General features: G+C 38.4%; 1 protein-coding gene across 3 annotated transcripts; it reads left to right on the top strand.

Moving 5' to 3' along the window:
- Nucleotides 1-122: 122 nt before the first annotated feature.
- On the top strand, nucleotides 123-13,950 carry LOC127370969 (leukemia inhibitory factor receptor). Of its 3 annotated transcripts, XR_007886324.1 has the most exons (19): nucleotides 3,138-3,351; nucleotides 3,457-3,660; nucleotides 4,498-4,643; nucleotides 4,752-4,914; nucleotides 5,046-5,315; nucleotides 5,439-5,565; nucleotides 6,336-6,472; nucleotides 6,563-6,708; nucleotides 6,794-6,953; nucleotides 7,066-7,127; nucleotides 7,988-8,204; nucleotides 8,740-8,916; nucleotides 9,013-9,114; nucleotides 9,204-9,362; nucleotides 9,763-9,891; nucleotides 10,984-11,077; nucleotides 11,210-11,279; nucleotides 12,387-13,385; nucleotides 13,462-13,950. XR_007886324.1 is itself a non-coding variant. In XM_051413512.1 (18 exons), the coding sequence occupies exons 2-18, from the start codon at nucleotides 3,591-3,593 to the stop codon at nucleotides 12,825-12,827; spliced, it is 2,670 nt and encodes an 889-aa protein (XP_051269472.1). In that variant the 5' UTR covers nucleotides 123-1,186; nucleotides 3,457-3,590; the 3' UTR covers nucleotides 12,828-13,950. The 3 variants fall into 3 exon arrangements, 2 of the variants coding, with proteins under 2 accessions (XP_051269472.1, XP_051269471.1); XM_051413512.1 differs by lacking the exon at nucleotides 3,138-3,351 and adding an exon at nucleotides 123-1,186 and having other exon boundaries at nucleotides 12,387-13,950; XM_051413511.1 differs by having other exon boundaries at nucleotides 12,387-13,950.
- Nucleotides 13,951-15,481: the final 1,531 nt, after the last annotated feature.

Below are 15,481 nucleotides of genomic sequence, written 5' to 3'. Positions count from 1 at the left end.
ACGTCGGTGGCATGTTCAGGATGGGAAGGTTTGGTGGAGATTGTACACACAGTTGCAGTTAGCACTTGGAGGAGCCAGAAGAACCTGTTTTTTTCACAGATTATCTGTGTCATGTACTACTGTCAGGATATAATGAAAGTTTCAGCAAATATGACAAAAAGCAGCTTTAATCTCAAACTGTTCAGAGTCAGCATATCCTCCAAACATTTCCACCAGAAACCTTAAAAGGAGTCCAAATCCAGAGAATAACTCTGGGAATTCCAACCCTGGGAATGAGACTCGGTAATCAACTATCTTTAAACCTCCAACCCAAAGTGTATTTCTATCTTTCTGGGCTCTGATTGGTTGCTTTTGTTCGGCCCGATGGATTCTTGCAAATGCCATTAAGAGCACTAGGAGGAGCCAGAGAACCCTGATTTTTTCACAGATTATCTGTCTCATGTACTACTGTCAGGACATAGTGAAAGTTTCAGCAAATATGACAAAAAGTTGTTTTTATAAGAGTTACCTACTGCAGCTCTAAATAAATAGATAAATAAGACTATACATTATTATATGAATAAACATAAAACTTGGTAAAACTTGAAATTATAAAACAATCCAACATTTTTCATCATTTTGGAAATGCGGAAATTTAGTCTGTTTTTATTTCGCAATGCCATTTCCCAAGTGACTGTCTGGTTCTATAATGCTAAGAATTGCTCCTGAAGGCTGTGTCATTGGTCTGCAAATGTGTGAGCAATAGTTTCTGTTTCTGGTGAGCAGCCTCTGCCATCAGTATGAACATGTGTGTGAATGTTGATGTGTAAAGCACTTTGACTGGTTGGAAGACTAGATAGGCCCTCCAGACAGTAAATGCTGTACATGTGGTGATTGTTTGAAGAGGCAGAGAGCCCTGTCGCCACAGAAGGACTCGTCGCAGTGCTCTGACACTTAATTCACCCTTTCACTTCTCTGTCTGCCAGCTGCCAGCCTGACTCACCCTGAACTCAACTCTGTGTGAATTCCCGGCCCACCCACGAACAGTCACTGACCTCTTAACACACACTCCCTCACATCCACGTACTCTCCAGCATCTCCTCTACTCACCGACAGCTCGGGAAAAACAATGGCACTCTTAGATCCCTTCCCAGGTACTTCACATGGACTATGATGATTAACACGTGACACGCTGGACAATACCAAGGTATGGACAACAAAGGGGTCTTGGCTTTGTGGAGAGACTTCTTTTTAAGACTAAAACAGATGTAACAAATGTATTTAACCCTGAATTGCAAGTGAGATCAAACTATTACCACCTTGTGGTTATACTGTGTGAACCATATGTCATTGGTGTGATCACATAGCTTTCACTTTAACTAAGAGACTACCAGAGTTTGTATTCTATATATACTGTATATTGAGGTCAGTTATGTTCTTGTTTGAACATACAACAAGGAGTTTTTAACTGGTTATGAAACAGTTTCAGTTTATTTCTGAAGCTCTATATGACCTGCATGTGGTAAACAAACAAGACATCAGCAAGAAGACACTTCTTAAAGGCCCAGTGTGTAGGATTTAGTGGCTTATAATGGTGTAGAGGCAGATTGCAGCTCACTCGCTTGACCCTCCCTTTCCAACTGCAAGGGAGAAACTGAGGTGGCAGCAAAACACACGAAAAACGTGAAAGGCACAATCTAGAGCCGGTGTAAAAATGTTGGATTGTTTCACAATTTAAAGTTCTATCACATATTTTGTATTTATTTACATAATCATGTATTTCATAATGTCTTATTTACGATGTTTATTATACAAACAACCGCAAAGAAAGGAGTGGAGTAAATACAATAAAAAAAGACAAAACTAAATGAGTTAAATAGTTCAATAGATATTTATCTATCAGTACATTTAGTGAACTGAAATATGATTTATTTAGAGCTGTATATAGTCCCACTACTGAGCATTTTTTCACTTGTGTTGTGCTGTAATAATAGTAGTTAAAATAATAGTTTGTAGTAATTATTCTTTCCAAAAGATATTGGCTTTGCAATGTATTGAAAAAAAAAACAACTTAAATTCAAATGAGTTCTTGATTGAGCTTTAGATATAAATAATTAACCTAACAGATTATTTATATTAATTATCTGAAGACATGTCATCCAGTACCCAACATATTATTCACATATTTTTCTACCGTAGTTTTAGATAGGGCCTTTGAATGTTTTTTGTGCATTACACAGCCACCATAGTTTCTCCTACACACTTGGAAGGGGAGGATGAAGCGAGGGAGATGCCGCTAGATGCCACTAAATCCTACACACTGGACCTTTGGTATTGACCACTTTGGTTTCCATAGTATGAGTCTTGTTATTACTATCCTGCTTGATATCGTTCTAATAACTTGAGACCCTTGAGATGCAAACTCTCTGTAACTCAGTGACTTCAGCTTCCCCTTCTATTTTTACTTTCTTCCTGTAACCTTCCCGCTGAAGGGGCTGTTTCGAGGAACTCAAAATGTGGACACATAAAGGATTTGAGAACTTATATTTTCAAGAAGTTGTCCTGATTTCTCTCAGCACACTCTGTGACCCATGAGAAATAATTAGAATAAATTAATAGAATTGTCTTACTGTCTTGATGAAGGCCTATACCACATACTGAAACTAATAACTGAGTTATTTACAAGGAATCAAAACATTTTCAGTGCAAGTTAGGCATTCATACACATTTGTACAGAAGCCCTTAAAGTGAAAAATGTTCTTGTGATCTGAATCAGTGCAGCGGTGGTTAAGACTTTTATTGCCACTATTTATACTTTCTTCTGATAAACCGCCTACTGATGAGTCTATTTCGAGGAACTCAGAGCGTGGACACACATTTGGTTTATATCTGATAACAGAACCTCTTTGTCCCTATTATAAAGTGTGGTGGATTTTCAAGAAGTTGTCCTGATTTCTCTCTGTAGCACAGTTAGCACTCTGACCCATGAGAAATAATCAGAATAAACAATTTTCTTACTGCCTTCATGAAAGCTCACCACACTGGGATAGTAAAACATGTGTATGTGACGTCACTTCCAAGGAATCAAAACATTCTGAGAGCAACTAAGGCATGTCCGATCTGGCCACTGTGACTCACAATTACCAGCAGCAGCTGCTCCCTTTCCTGCTCTGAACTCCAAATGGATTTCATAATTGTTATGCACTCCAACAGCAAATGGGCTTTCTAAGCATAGGCTTCTTTTGAAGGGGGAGTTTCTTCAGGGAGTAACTTGATGCTGGGAGTCTTTTCTGTTTCATTATAAGTCCTCATAGCCTTCAAGTTAAATAAATTCCCTTTTTAAGATCCGTAACAACCAGTCGACCTCCTCGTGTAAGTATTATTCATCTACATAAAAATAACATGGGAATATCCTGCTCTTCAGTGAGATGTTTACTTTTTTGACAGCTAACAAACTGAGGGTATTTATTTCCACAGGTATCAAGTGTGATTAGTGGATGCTTTGGATGCTTTTTCCATGATAAAAGTGCTAAATCCAAGACTTGAGGGCAGGTTGACCTTAAAGGAATAACGACAGTTGACCACAAACAGCCATTGTAAGGAGGAATATAATGATCACATGGTTATTACTGTTTGCACTGTTCTGCAAGAGCACTCAATATGGAAATGGACAAAACAATGGTGAGTATGTCATCCTTTCACTTAATATCAGTATATCTGATACTGTATAAGAATGTTATAGAATTTCCAAGTGAATTTATAATTGATGTTGAAAGACATTGCCAGACTTTACATTCACTGTAGATGATTTACTGTAATGATAATTAGACTTTTAACAAACATTTTGGTTGTAACTGCTTTTTGAGTTTTGTCTCATAACTTCTCCTGACATGCTATTGGCAATATGAGTAGATACAGTATATTTAATATGGGTGTAAGAAAATATTGATACCCTCATGATATTTTGTTTTGTGATATTGTATATCGATTCTCAAAAACACTGTATTGTAATAAGTAATTTCCCCCCCGGGATTATTAAAGTATTTCTGATTCTGATAGATTTTTGTGTTTAAACCCCAATCGCTAGATAGCAGTGTTGTAAACATAAACTGAGGGCCATGATGTTGGATGATACATGGACTGTGATAAATACAAGCATACTGTAGCAACTTTCCTACAGATCTGCAATATATTGAATGGTAACCCCTGTATCATATTGCCAGATTCTTGCCAATACTAATACTTAATATTTAAATGTATACATACATTTCAGGAGGCATTTCAGGAGGCAATAAGGCATCAAATCACAACAAAGTGATATATAATTAAAAGACCCATATCAGTAAAATTCAGTAACAACAGTAAAGCAGATAAAACATATTGAAAACCTAACTGCACTGAGAAAGTTAGTTTTAAACAATTAAAAGAAAAGAAAATAACTTTGTAGGTGGGTTTGCTCCTCAGGATAATGTTGTGCTCAGGATGTCCTTTAAAATGTACTGTGATCATTTTCATCAGGTGTTTCGCACTGTGGACCTCAGTTTCTTACAGCAGAAAGCACTGACCATATGATCTGGTTAACATGGGAGGACGACAGTGCGTGCCCTAAAGTAGATCTGATCTACGAGCTGGTGGTTCTGATCATGGGCAAGCAAGTATTAAATGTAAGAGTTCACTAGTATTACACCAAAGTTGCTGACTTTCAGAACAGTAACCTCAGCTTCAGCCAAGCAAACAGGCCTACCTCTAATTTGATTATGAAAATGTTTCAGGCGACAGTTGAGGTGATGCGTGACCAGATAGGATCTACTCATTACTGGAACGGGACATCTGATCTGGAATTGGAGTGTGCTTCTGTCAGGCTCAGGTCCCGATACAAAAACCACACAAGCCCATGGATAGAAGTACAGACTAGTCCTAAGGACGCCCTGAGAAGCAAGTGAATCGTGATCGTTTCTCAAAGTTTTAGAAAATTATTTTTTCACTTTCCTTTCAGGGCCTCCATACATTTGACATCCATGATGCTCGTCCAGATGCTTATATGTGTTATTATTGTGCTTTTGCAGACATAAAAAATAATAGTCCAGCGGTTTTTCCACGGGACAGACTGGTTGAGGTTGGCAGAAATGTCACCTTCTGCTGCATTCTGCCAGTGGGGCAAAAATTCAAAAAAATGTATCTGGAATGGAATGGTTATAATATGGACCCTGCCTACAGCATCACAAATCAGATATATGCCTTGACTTTCCACCTGAACCAAGCATCAGGTGACAGTGGCATTGATATAAAATGTGAAACAGACAAAGCTACAGATGGGGCTTCTGTTTATATTGGCTGTGAGTATGACTCAGTATTATTGTACAACATTTTATTTTGGAGTCTTAAATATGTCTCATTAACAAATACTGCCTGTTTTTTTTTTTAAATATATATATATATATATATTTGCCACAACTAAGACCCACCTGGTGACAAGGATCTTCAGTGTGAAACCCGAGACTTGGAATCAGTCGAATGTCACTGGAATGTAGGAAGAAAAACACAGTTATCGGTCAGGAATGCAACAGTTTATCAGCTACTTGGAAGGTAAAAAAAAACTATACCTGCTCACCGACTGTATAATTAGAAATGGACGTAGTCTGTGTGACGTCCTCCACAGGTTTCTGTGTGGTTCTGTGGTCAGCTCTTACTATCTATTGCCAGTTAGCTATTGGCAGTCCTGACTCTGGGTATTTATCATCTTCATCATCTTTATCTTAGAATGGGCCGTTTTTATCAACAGAGGGAACATGTCTTCTTCTGGTGGAGTCCGCCATGTTGAACTGCCATGTTTCTACAGTAACCCAGGACAGACAAACCAAACACTGACGCTAACCAGGGCCTAGTTAATTTTTTTGTGCGTTTCTGGGCCACCATAGTTTCTCCTTGGAAGGGAAGGGTGAAGCAAAGGTATTGCAATATGAAACTGCAGCACTAGATGGCACTGAATCCTACGCACTATTCTTTTAAGTAAAAACAAGTTTCCGAACTTGGATCAGTGAATTTTGGAGCAAAAATCAGGATAAAAAATTAAGCTTGCCGAATTGATCAGTCACATGATACAAGACAGATAAGCTGTGAGGAGTGACAACAGTAACAGCTTCAATCTACCGTCTGGAAATGTTAAAGAGAGGAATTAAAATCAGACAGATGTTTTCTAGTCAAGTAAAATATTCCAATAGTATACATTTAAATAATGAAGCATTTTTTAAATTTGTAATTTTAAATTCATGGCATTTCTTTCGTTGTTATTTGAGGTAAAGAATTAAGTATATAGCTCTGTATTGAAGTAAAAGTTACATTCTCTTGTATTTCAGCCCATGTCTAGATGGGTCTAAGGCGACATGCTCTCAAAAAGTACAAGTGGATGTTGGTGAGAGAAACTGGACGCTGACAGCAAAAAATAAGCTTGGGAGGGTTGAGCTCTCAGACAGCGCAGATCTGACCAAAAGAGGTATGTATTTATAAAGATTAACATTTTCTTGTGTCAAAATTTGCTATTGATACTTATTATCTGATTTTATGTTTGTTTCTTTTGTTTCAGTGCACATGCACGCTCCAGTGAGAATGAAGGCTTCAACCGTGAACGCCAGAAATGTCACCCTGGAATGGGAGTGGACGGTGCACCAGTACAATAATCTCAATATAACATGCCAAGTTAACATTAGCCATAGTGGCACAAATACCCCAGTGAGTTGACAATAGAAGGAGGGTGAGACACAAGCAAGGATTTTAAAGTAAGATCTTTCTCTGATCATTGTTTTTGTCCATATAGTGGTTCCAGATGAAGAACTTTGGAGTTGGCCTTGATTTTGCAGTTTTAAATGACTTGATACCAGATTGGAATTATAATGCAAGGGTACGATGTGGTACAACACAACATTTCTGGAAATGGAGTGAATGGACCAGTATCAGCTTCCACACAAAGGGTGATGGTAAGTATTGAAAAAAAAAAAACAATTTTAAACAATAGAAAACAATATTTAACTGATATTGCAAAGGCAATAGATACTCTTCACATTTTCTGGTCACTTATTTGTCCCACAGTTCCAGATGCTCTTGATGTGTGGATGCAGGTGAAGCATAACCAAACTATAATCACTTGGAAAGTAAGTCAGATGAGTGGGAACTACTTTCTTATATGTTGCTTTTCATAAATCCTTTTAAAATTGTAATTAATGGTGAATTCCTCATTCCCTAATACTTTGTAGATCAGTTATAACCTGTTAATAAGAACACAAATTGGGTTGCCAAGTTGTGAAAAATGGCTCTGACTCTCTTAATACATCAAGTCGACCTCTCCAATTGACCATAAACCTCTGACTCTGAGTGCTGTGGACAAAAATCATCACAAGGTATTGTTATTTGCAAGCTGAAGTGACTGTTTGTCATAGTTGCTGAAATCTTCACTGTGTCATGACAGTAGTACATGAGACTGGAAAAATCAGGTTCCTCTAGCTTGATCTAGTGCTCGTAATGGCAACAATAAACCGGCCTGTACTAAAAACAACAAACATAGGGGATGGGGATTTTCTCATTTTGTACATTGCTGCATCTAATTTAGAAGCTGATTTGTCATATTGTTTTGGGTGAACATCAAAGTACGAGTCGCAACACTCTCGTCTGTTTAAACAGTTTTATCTGATTTTGTCAAGTTGAGTCTAAAGTGATCAGATTTGTCCAAGTCATATGATGCCTCTGCTTACTAACATTGAAAACTGCAGACTTGATGGCTTGTTAGGAAGGATGACATGTTACTCTTAGTTAATGACTCACTAGCCCGAGGAATTTTTCACATTGTGGCAACCCAAAAGTTGTTCTAATGAATTTCTCAAATACAAACTTCAAATGATTAGAACATGATTTATTAACCATAAAAGCTATTGGTTACAATTTATAAACTCTTAAAGGAAGTGGTGTTGATGAAGGCATGATCTCCTGCTAAAGTCCTGATGTTACCTCCCTGCAGAAACCACTGGCCAACCAGAGTCATGGACACATCAGAGACTATGTAGTGACCTGGGCAAAGACCACAGAGATACCACAAAATAGAACTGTGCCTTACTACAAGCACAGACTTGAACTAAATCTGGACACCACTGAAGAGTACATCGTCACTGTTACAGCTAGGAATATAAATGGCAGCTCATCCCCGTCAACCATCACAATCCCCAGCCTAAATCTAGGTATGAAACTACGCATATGACAGTGAGAAGAATGCCTGCATTAATAACAATGTTAACAAAAGGCCAGCTAACTAACTCACAACACAATAATAGGTTAATCCTATTACACCAACATGCAAAACACAGTTCAATATAAATAAAATGTTCAACATACTTAAGTAATGGTGTGTGATCAGTGTGTTTTTGAGTGTTTTCACATTATTCATTTATTATCTAGTGGAAGAAGCTTCAAAGGACATGCCAAGAATGTCTTTAAATGCTTTAAAGAGACATACAAGAAAGTTTGTAACAAAAGATTTATGAAATTAGGATGCTTTTGAAGGAAGCGGGTCCTCTTCTACGGAGTCCGCCATGTTGAGCCCCCATGTTTCTACAGTAACCCAGAACGGACAACCCAAGGGGACAACCAAGGGGTTTCAGTTAGTTGCAGGCTGCAATCTCAGCTCTAGATGCTACTAAATCCTACACACTGGTCCTTTAAGATATTATTATGAATAATTACCACATTACCTGCAGCTATGTGTCTGTTCTCCAGACAAAACAGAAAGTGTGAAGACGATCAATGGCAGCAATGGTGGCTTCAGCCTATCCTGGTCTGCCAGTCCTATGGCCAGCTGTGGCTATATATTGGACTGGTGTCCTACCATAGGGGATTGCAGTGTGGAATGGCTGAAAGTGCCTCCTACTGAAACCAGTGGCAGTATATTTTCAAGTAAGTCTTATTCTTTGTCCACAAAACTGTTGCAAATATACAATGTTACATTTCCTTTTGTTACAGTACATCTCTTTTGTTATTTCTCCTTCCCAGAAACGTTCACTGATGGAGTGAGATACTCATTGTCTGTATATGCCTGCACCCAGGGAGCTCCAGTGCTTCTTGAAAGAAGAGAGGGCTATGTCAGGGAGAAAAGTAAGATTGAATTGTTTGACTTTCCTGTGGTGCACTGTTTTCTTAATACATTTGTTCAACAGTGTTTCACCCATGTTACGCTTTGCCAGGAATACCAGACGGCCTGTTTAAATCACTGAAAACAAAACAATGGGATTCAGATGTCGAGATATTCTGGGACCCTATAAATCTAGCAGCGCAGTCTGCTTTTATCCGAGGCTATGTTCTGTATTATGATGACAACAATACAGGACTCACTGTCAGCACAGGTATTGTCACACACCTTATTATTCTGATGTTGCTATGAAAGATACATGCTCTTTCTCACCTTCTGAATCTGCCAACACTCAAAATCAGGACTTTAAAAAGCAAGAATGTTTAATTTGTTTTCATTGACCTCTGGCGGAACCTAGGGTACCGCAGGGTGTATTACTACACTGTAATGTTACTGTAGGGTGTGGTTCCATGGTGCAACAGAGCACCCAACCACACCAATCAGTGATGGTAATCAAAGGTGCAACAGACGGGACATTTTCAACCACATAGACAAATGTGAACTGAGGTCTGTGAATGTGTTTCCACATGATGTCATTCACAATATGCAGAGCTGTGATCCTGAGGGTTCCTTAGAATGTTTATTAGTAACACAATCTCTTGCTTTTGTTTTAGATGATCCTAAAGCCACCAGCCTGAGAGCAAGAAACCTCAATATTAGTTCCTACAAGTTCACAGTGAAGGCAAAGACAGCAGTCGGAGAATGTGGTAGTGAAACTATTACGGTCACCTTAAATACACCAAGTATGTTGCTTCTTTTCCCTTTCAGACCACCGTTTATTTTTGTGTTTCTTGTGAAATAATGGAAACAAAATCAAGTAATGCATTTGTTAGTGTGTGATTGCTGCCAGCTTTTAGCCATAGAAACCATTCAAATGCCAAAATGTTCAGCACTTTAAGGACATGCATGCTTGTCAACTTTTTTCTACTTCTTATATTTTTTTTAATATTAAGCATTTTTTTAAACATAATTTTTACAATGAAAGGAAATGGGGCTACACGTAGCCGCATGGTTCAAATCTACTACTACTAATACTATCGCAGTCTTTACTCCTTCTGCTGCGACAACTGCTACAGATATTACTACTGTTAGTTCTGCTACTTTTACTGCTCATACTGCTACTGCTAGAACTGAACTATCAGTATTCAGTGAAGCTGTGCAGCACAACTAGTAATGGAGTAGTCCTATTTCGAAACCCTTAGCTAACTTTGATTCAGAGATTAATTACACCTGCAGCAGTTTATAATTGTAGTGTCAGTACTTTTCAACTGTAGAACATATTCTCAATGTGGCTTATTTTGTACAAAAAGCCACATTGCATGTGTGTAACATTTCATACAATTCTACCGACAATAGCTCCATGACAATACTAAGTTACAGAGGACAGGAGAGATACAGTACAGAGTTCAGTGCTGTATATAGATCAGTGCTGTTTATTTGATTCAAATAATAGTAATGATGGTAATGGTATTATTGTTATATAGGTCAGTGCTGTAGATACTGGTCAGAGGTCTGTACTGTCTGTTTGATCAATATAATGGGACAATAATAATATTATTAATATTGACTTTTAAGTCCAATAATGTGACACTAATTGTGTGATTGCTGTAAGCGATATTTCTTGAATACAGCATTCTATTATGACAATTATTGTCAGATTTGAATCACAAATACTTCTTGCTGGGACTCTTACAGAGGCTGTGAGTGTGAACAGCAGTAGTGATGGCAGGATTAAATGCAGCAATCAAACACATTTTCTTCAATAAATGCAAATATTCTGGTTTTATCTGATTTACTCTTGTTTCTCATCTGGGCTGTTTGTCTTAACTCACTAGCTGATAAATTGATCCAGCTTGTCATCATTTCCCTGGTCACTGTTTTTGGTCTCCTTTCCCTCATCACTATCATTTGCTATAGACACTGGGCATGGTAAGCAAGTCAACACAATTTTCTATACAATTTGCTCAATTATTGCATCTGATAGTGCCATTAGTGAGTGCACATTGGTGCCAAATGTTTGTTTGAGATGTATTTTCATGCATTCTTTTCTTCATCCAACAGTATTAAACACAAAGTCTATCCTCCAATCCCAAAGCCAGTGTTGTTGACAGACAAGTGGTTTACGTCACCGGTAGGTTCTCACGACCATGTCTTATGATCTGTTTACTTGTCAGTTGTATACAGACTAGAAACTAAAAGGAAGAGTATTTCTGCTTCTGATGCTTTGATTTTAAACATTCTTTTTAGCCATGCCAGTTGTGTGGCTTAATGGATGGCAATGCTAATCTGTTGGTTGACCACTTTGGCCCAGACTGAAATAACTCTACTGCTGCTGCATTGAGATTTAGTGAAAACATTCATAGAGGACGAACCTTAATGACTTTGATGGCTCCCTGTCTTTTTCTCCTTTGCCACCATGAGGTTGACGGTTATAAATGAACAACAACTAATTGGATTGCCATGAAATAATCTACACACATTCATGTCCCTCTCAGGGTGAATTGTAATATCTCTGGGGATTCCTTTAGCCCAGGGTTTTCAAAGTCAGAGACTGTGGGCCCCCTCACCCCCTAGTCTCCCTCAATTCCTCGATGCCTATTGGATCATGATTATGTTATTTGATCCCATCTACACTCAACAATTGTGCCAAGATAGCCTTATATTGCTATTTGACATAACTCCAGATTACACCACATAAAAAAGGTCTGTCTGCTAAGTGATCTCCTTTTGATAACTGAAGTAATATTTTTTCACTTCCATTCACTGAGTCTCCCCCCTTGGGGAGGCCCACCTCCCACTTTGAAAGCTTCTGCTAGCACCATCATGAGGTCATAATTTTAATTTGTCGAATACTTTGGTTTATAACCATATACTTCCTGATTTCCTTCCTCCAATTATATTCCCATCAACCCCAGTTGTGCTTATGCCTATCAAGACAGTGAACATGGTAAACATTACCTGTTAAACATCAGCATTGCCATTGTGAGCATGTTAACATGCTGACATTAGCATTTGGCTCAAAGCACAGCTGTGCCTCTGCAGTAGCTATAGACCCTTGCTATTATCTTACTATGTTTCTTGTTAGTCCCCCAACTTTATGAAAGTACAACATTAATTGGCGAAATACCTTTAAGATTTGGTGAAATAAGGTTTAGTTTTTCTACTATGGAGCCTCATTGCACACTGAGCTACCACCAATCTATTCTAAAAATGTGATGTGATTTTGTCTGTGTTTCAGGGTGAAAATAGTTTTCGTCCTCTCGTGAATGACTGTCACCACAGGGAAGCAAATAACACCGATGTTGCAGAGGTGCATTCTAACTCACACACACACTCAGCACAGAAAATGCCTTTTGTTTTTCTACAAACTCCTACTGGTTACTACAACCAACCTCTGAAAAACGGCAACCCACCATCACTCACTTTACCCACTACAACCTTCCCATCTCAGCCAGGGTTACCATCTTCTCCATTCAGAAGTACATTTCCTAACCCGTCATACAACCTGATAATGCAGAATGAGGATCATCAGTCAAACCCAAGACCTGAGCTTTTGGAAGATTCAGGAAAAAACTCCAGTGGATATGTGCCTCAGACTGAAGCAGTCACTGTAAATCCACAGAGTTATATGTCCTGTGACCCCACTTACATTTTGCTCCCACAGTCACATTCCAAATAGCAGCTGCATGCACAGCCTATATAATATGTTGTAAATGGGATGACAAATATGATAATGCTGCCAGAAAACGAATTTAAATTTAGTTGCCTTTTCTGTCCCTAGGACATTATATGCATAGCTATGCATGACAACTATCTGTACAATACTTTATACTATTAAGCAAAGTGTCCTGCACTTTGTTCTAATTGCAATTTGAAGAGACATCATATAAAACCTTAATAGAAACTACTTAGAACACTGAAAATATAGGATTTCAGCCCATCCCAACTCTCTAACACTACACTTCACTGGGAAATATTTAGTGATTAGAATCCTTCAGGTTTTTTTTGTGTGTGTGTGTGTCTCAATTTCCATGTGTGACAAATGATGCTACCTCAAAAAGAAGTAGCATCATTTGGGTCCTCTGAAGGCCATGAAGACCAAAAGTAACTTCTCTCACTCATCGGAAAGGATTTCTATGAAATTTGGAGCAGACAACGTAGTAATGGACACATTCTAATGACTTTGGTGATCCTCTGACTACTCATTTAGTAGTAGCAAAGTGTGACATTGGGTTGCGTTTCTCCAAAAGACAATTCTGTTTCCAGCCACCATTGCAGCCTCTCCAGTTCTCTCTGGCATTTAACCTCTGTAGGGTCATTTAAGGGGCCAGCTGACAGAAGTGAATGTTGGATGTTCAAATAGTTTCAGAAAGCCACTCCCCCTAAATATTTGCAACAGGAAACCAATTATCACTGTAAGTAGCTGATGTCATAGACCGCCTCCTTTGTTGAGTGATGTTATATATCATAGATGGCCTCCCTCACTCCTCTTTCAAACCATTGGTTTTTTGTCCAATATCTGACAATGATAACTGATAAAGCAACTTATACTGTGAGTTATGTTCAAAATACTGACTGTAGGGCGCCCGGTTAGCTCAGTGGGTAGAGCTGGCGACCCATGTACCGAGTCCTTGCTGCAGTGGTCCAATACTGACTGTAATGACTTTGCTGAAGCTTTGCCAATGCAGTTGGAATGTGAATATATGTGTGTGCGTGTGTGTAAATAAATTGCAGGAATGCAATTCATATGTGAACTATCTCAAAATAAAAGTTTGTATCTCAAAATAAAATTGTAAAAACTCTCCTGTCTTAATTTTCTCTCTCTCTCTTACAGTAAGAATAAAAACCAAAACCATAAATCAGTTCCACTTTCTAATAGCATACTTTGGAAATCCATTTCCAGCTTGAGCTTAGTAATAATTAAGTAATAAAGAGTTTCGCAAGTGCAGGAAATGCTTTCTGGCATGAGTCACAGTGGCCAGATCAGACATGAATAACTCATAGTAAAACTGAGATACTGAACTGACCCAAATCCACAATATCCTTATAACCATGTACATCTTACATACATAATAGTTAACATAGAAACTAGTTTCAAACAAAATTGGATATATTGTCATTTAAGCAGCACGGAAACAGGACAGTCCGAGGAAGAAGTCTGTGACCCACACAGGTATTGAATTACAAAGTCAAGGTTTAGAGGATACTGCCTCCTAGACATAAGTTCAGCGCTACCATCCGTCCTCAAAACATCTTTAATGCAAACTATAAAACAAACAGGAAATAACCAACAAAACCCCACGACCATAACAGCACGGGCATTTATACTACAGATACAGGGACATTTACACTACAGATACAGGGGCATTTACACTACAGATACAGGGCATTTATACTACAGATACAGGGGCATTTATACTACAGATACAGGGCATTTATACTACAGATACAGGGGCATTTATACTACAGATACAGGGCATTTATACTACAGATACAGGGGCATTTATACTACAGATACAGGGCATTTATAATACAGATACAGGAGCATTTATACTACAGATACAGGGGCATTTATAATACAGATACAGGGACATTTACACTACAGATACAGGGGCATTTATACTACAGATACAGGGGCATTTACACTACAGATACAGGGCATTTATACTACAGATACAGGGGCATTTATACTACAGATACAGGGCATTTATAATACAGATACAGGAGCATTTATACTACAGATACAGGGGCATTTATAATACAGATACAGGGGCATTTACACTACAGATACAGGGGCATTTTCACTACAGATACAGGGGCATTTACACTACATATACAGGGGCATTTTCACTACAGATACAGGGGTATTTACGCTACCGATACAGGGGCATTTACACTACAGATAAAGGGGCATTTATACTACAGATACAGGGGTATTTATACTACCGATACAGGGGCATTTATACTACAGATACAGGGGCATTTATACTACAGATACAGGGGCATTTATACTACAGATACAGGGACATTTACACTACAGATACAGGGACATTTACACTATAGATACAGGGACATTTATACTACAGATACAGGGACATTTACACTACAGATACAGGGGCATTTATAATACAGATACAGGGGCATTTACACTACAGATACAGGGGCATTTTCACTACAGATACAGGGGCATTTATACTGCAGATACAGGGGCATTTACACTACAGATACAGGGGCATTTACGCTACCGATACAGGGGCATTTACACTACAGATAAAGGGGCATTTATACTACAGATACAGGGGTATTTATACTACCGATACAGGGGCATTTATA

This window comes from Dicentrarchus labrax, unplaced genomic scaffold (assembly GCF_905237075.1).
Source record: "Dicentrarchus labrax unplaced genomic scaffold, dlabrax2021, whole genome shotgun sequence".
NCBI lineage: Eukaryota > Metazoa > Chordata > Actinopteri > Moronidae > Dicentrarchus > Dicentrarchus labrax.
This window is presented reverse-complemented; position numbering and strand designations above follow the sequence as displayed.

What these genes read in the sequence shown, in the direction of transcription:
- LOC127370969 (XM_051413512.1), top strand. Translation starts at nt 3,591, where the DNA reads ATGATCACATGGTTATTACTGTTTGCACTGTTCTGCAAGAGCACTCAA. An exon ending in TGGGCAAGCAAGTATTAAAT is followed by an intron (nt 4,644 to 4,751) that starts GTAAGAGTTCAC and finishes AAAATGTTTCAG; the next exon opens with GCGACAGTTGAGGTGATGCG. An exon ending in TCCTAAGGACGCCCTGAGAA is followed by an intron (nt 4,915 to 5,045) that starts GCAAGTGAATCG and finishes GTGCTTTTGCAG; the next exon opens with ACATAAAAAATAATAGTCCA.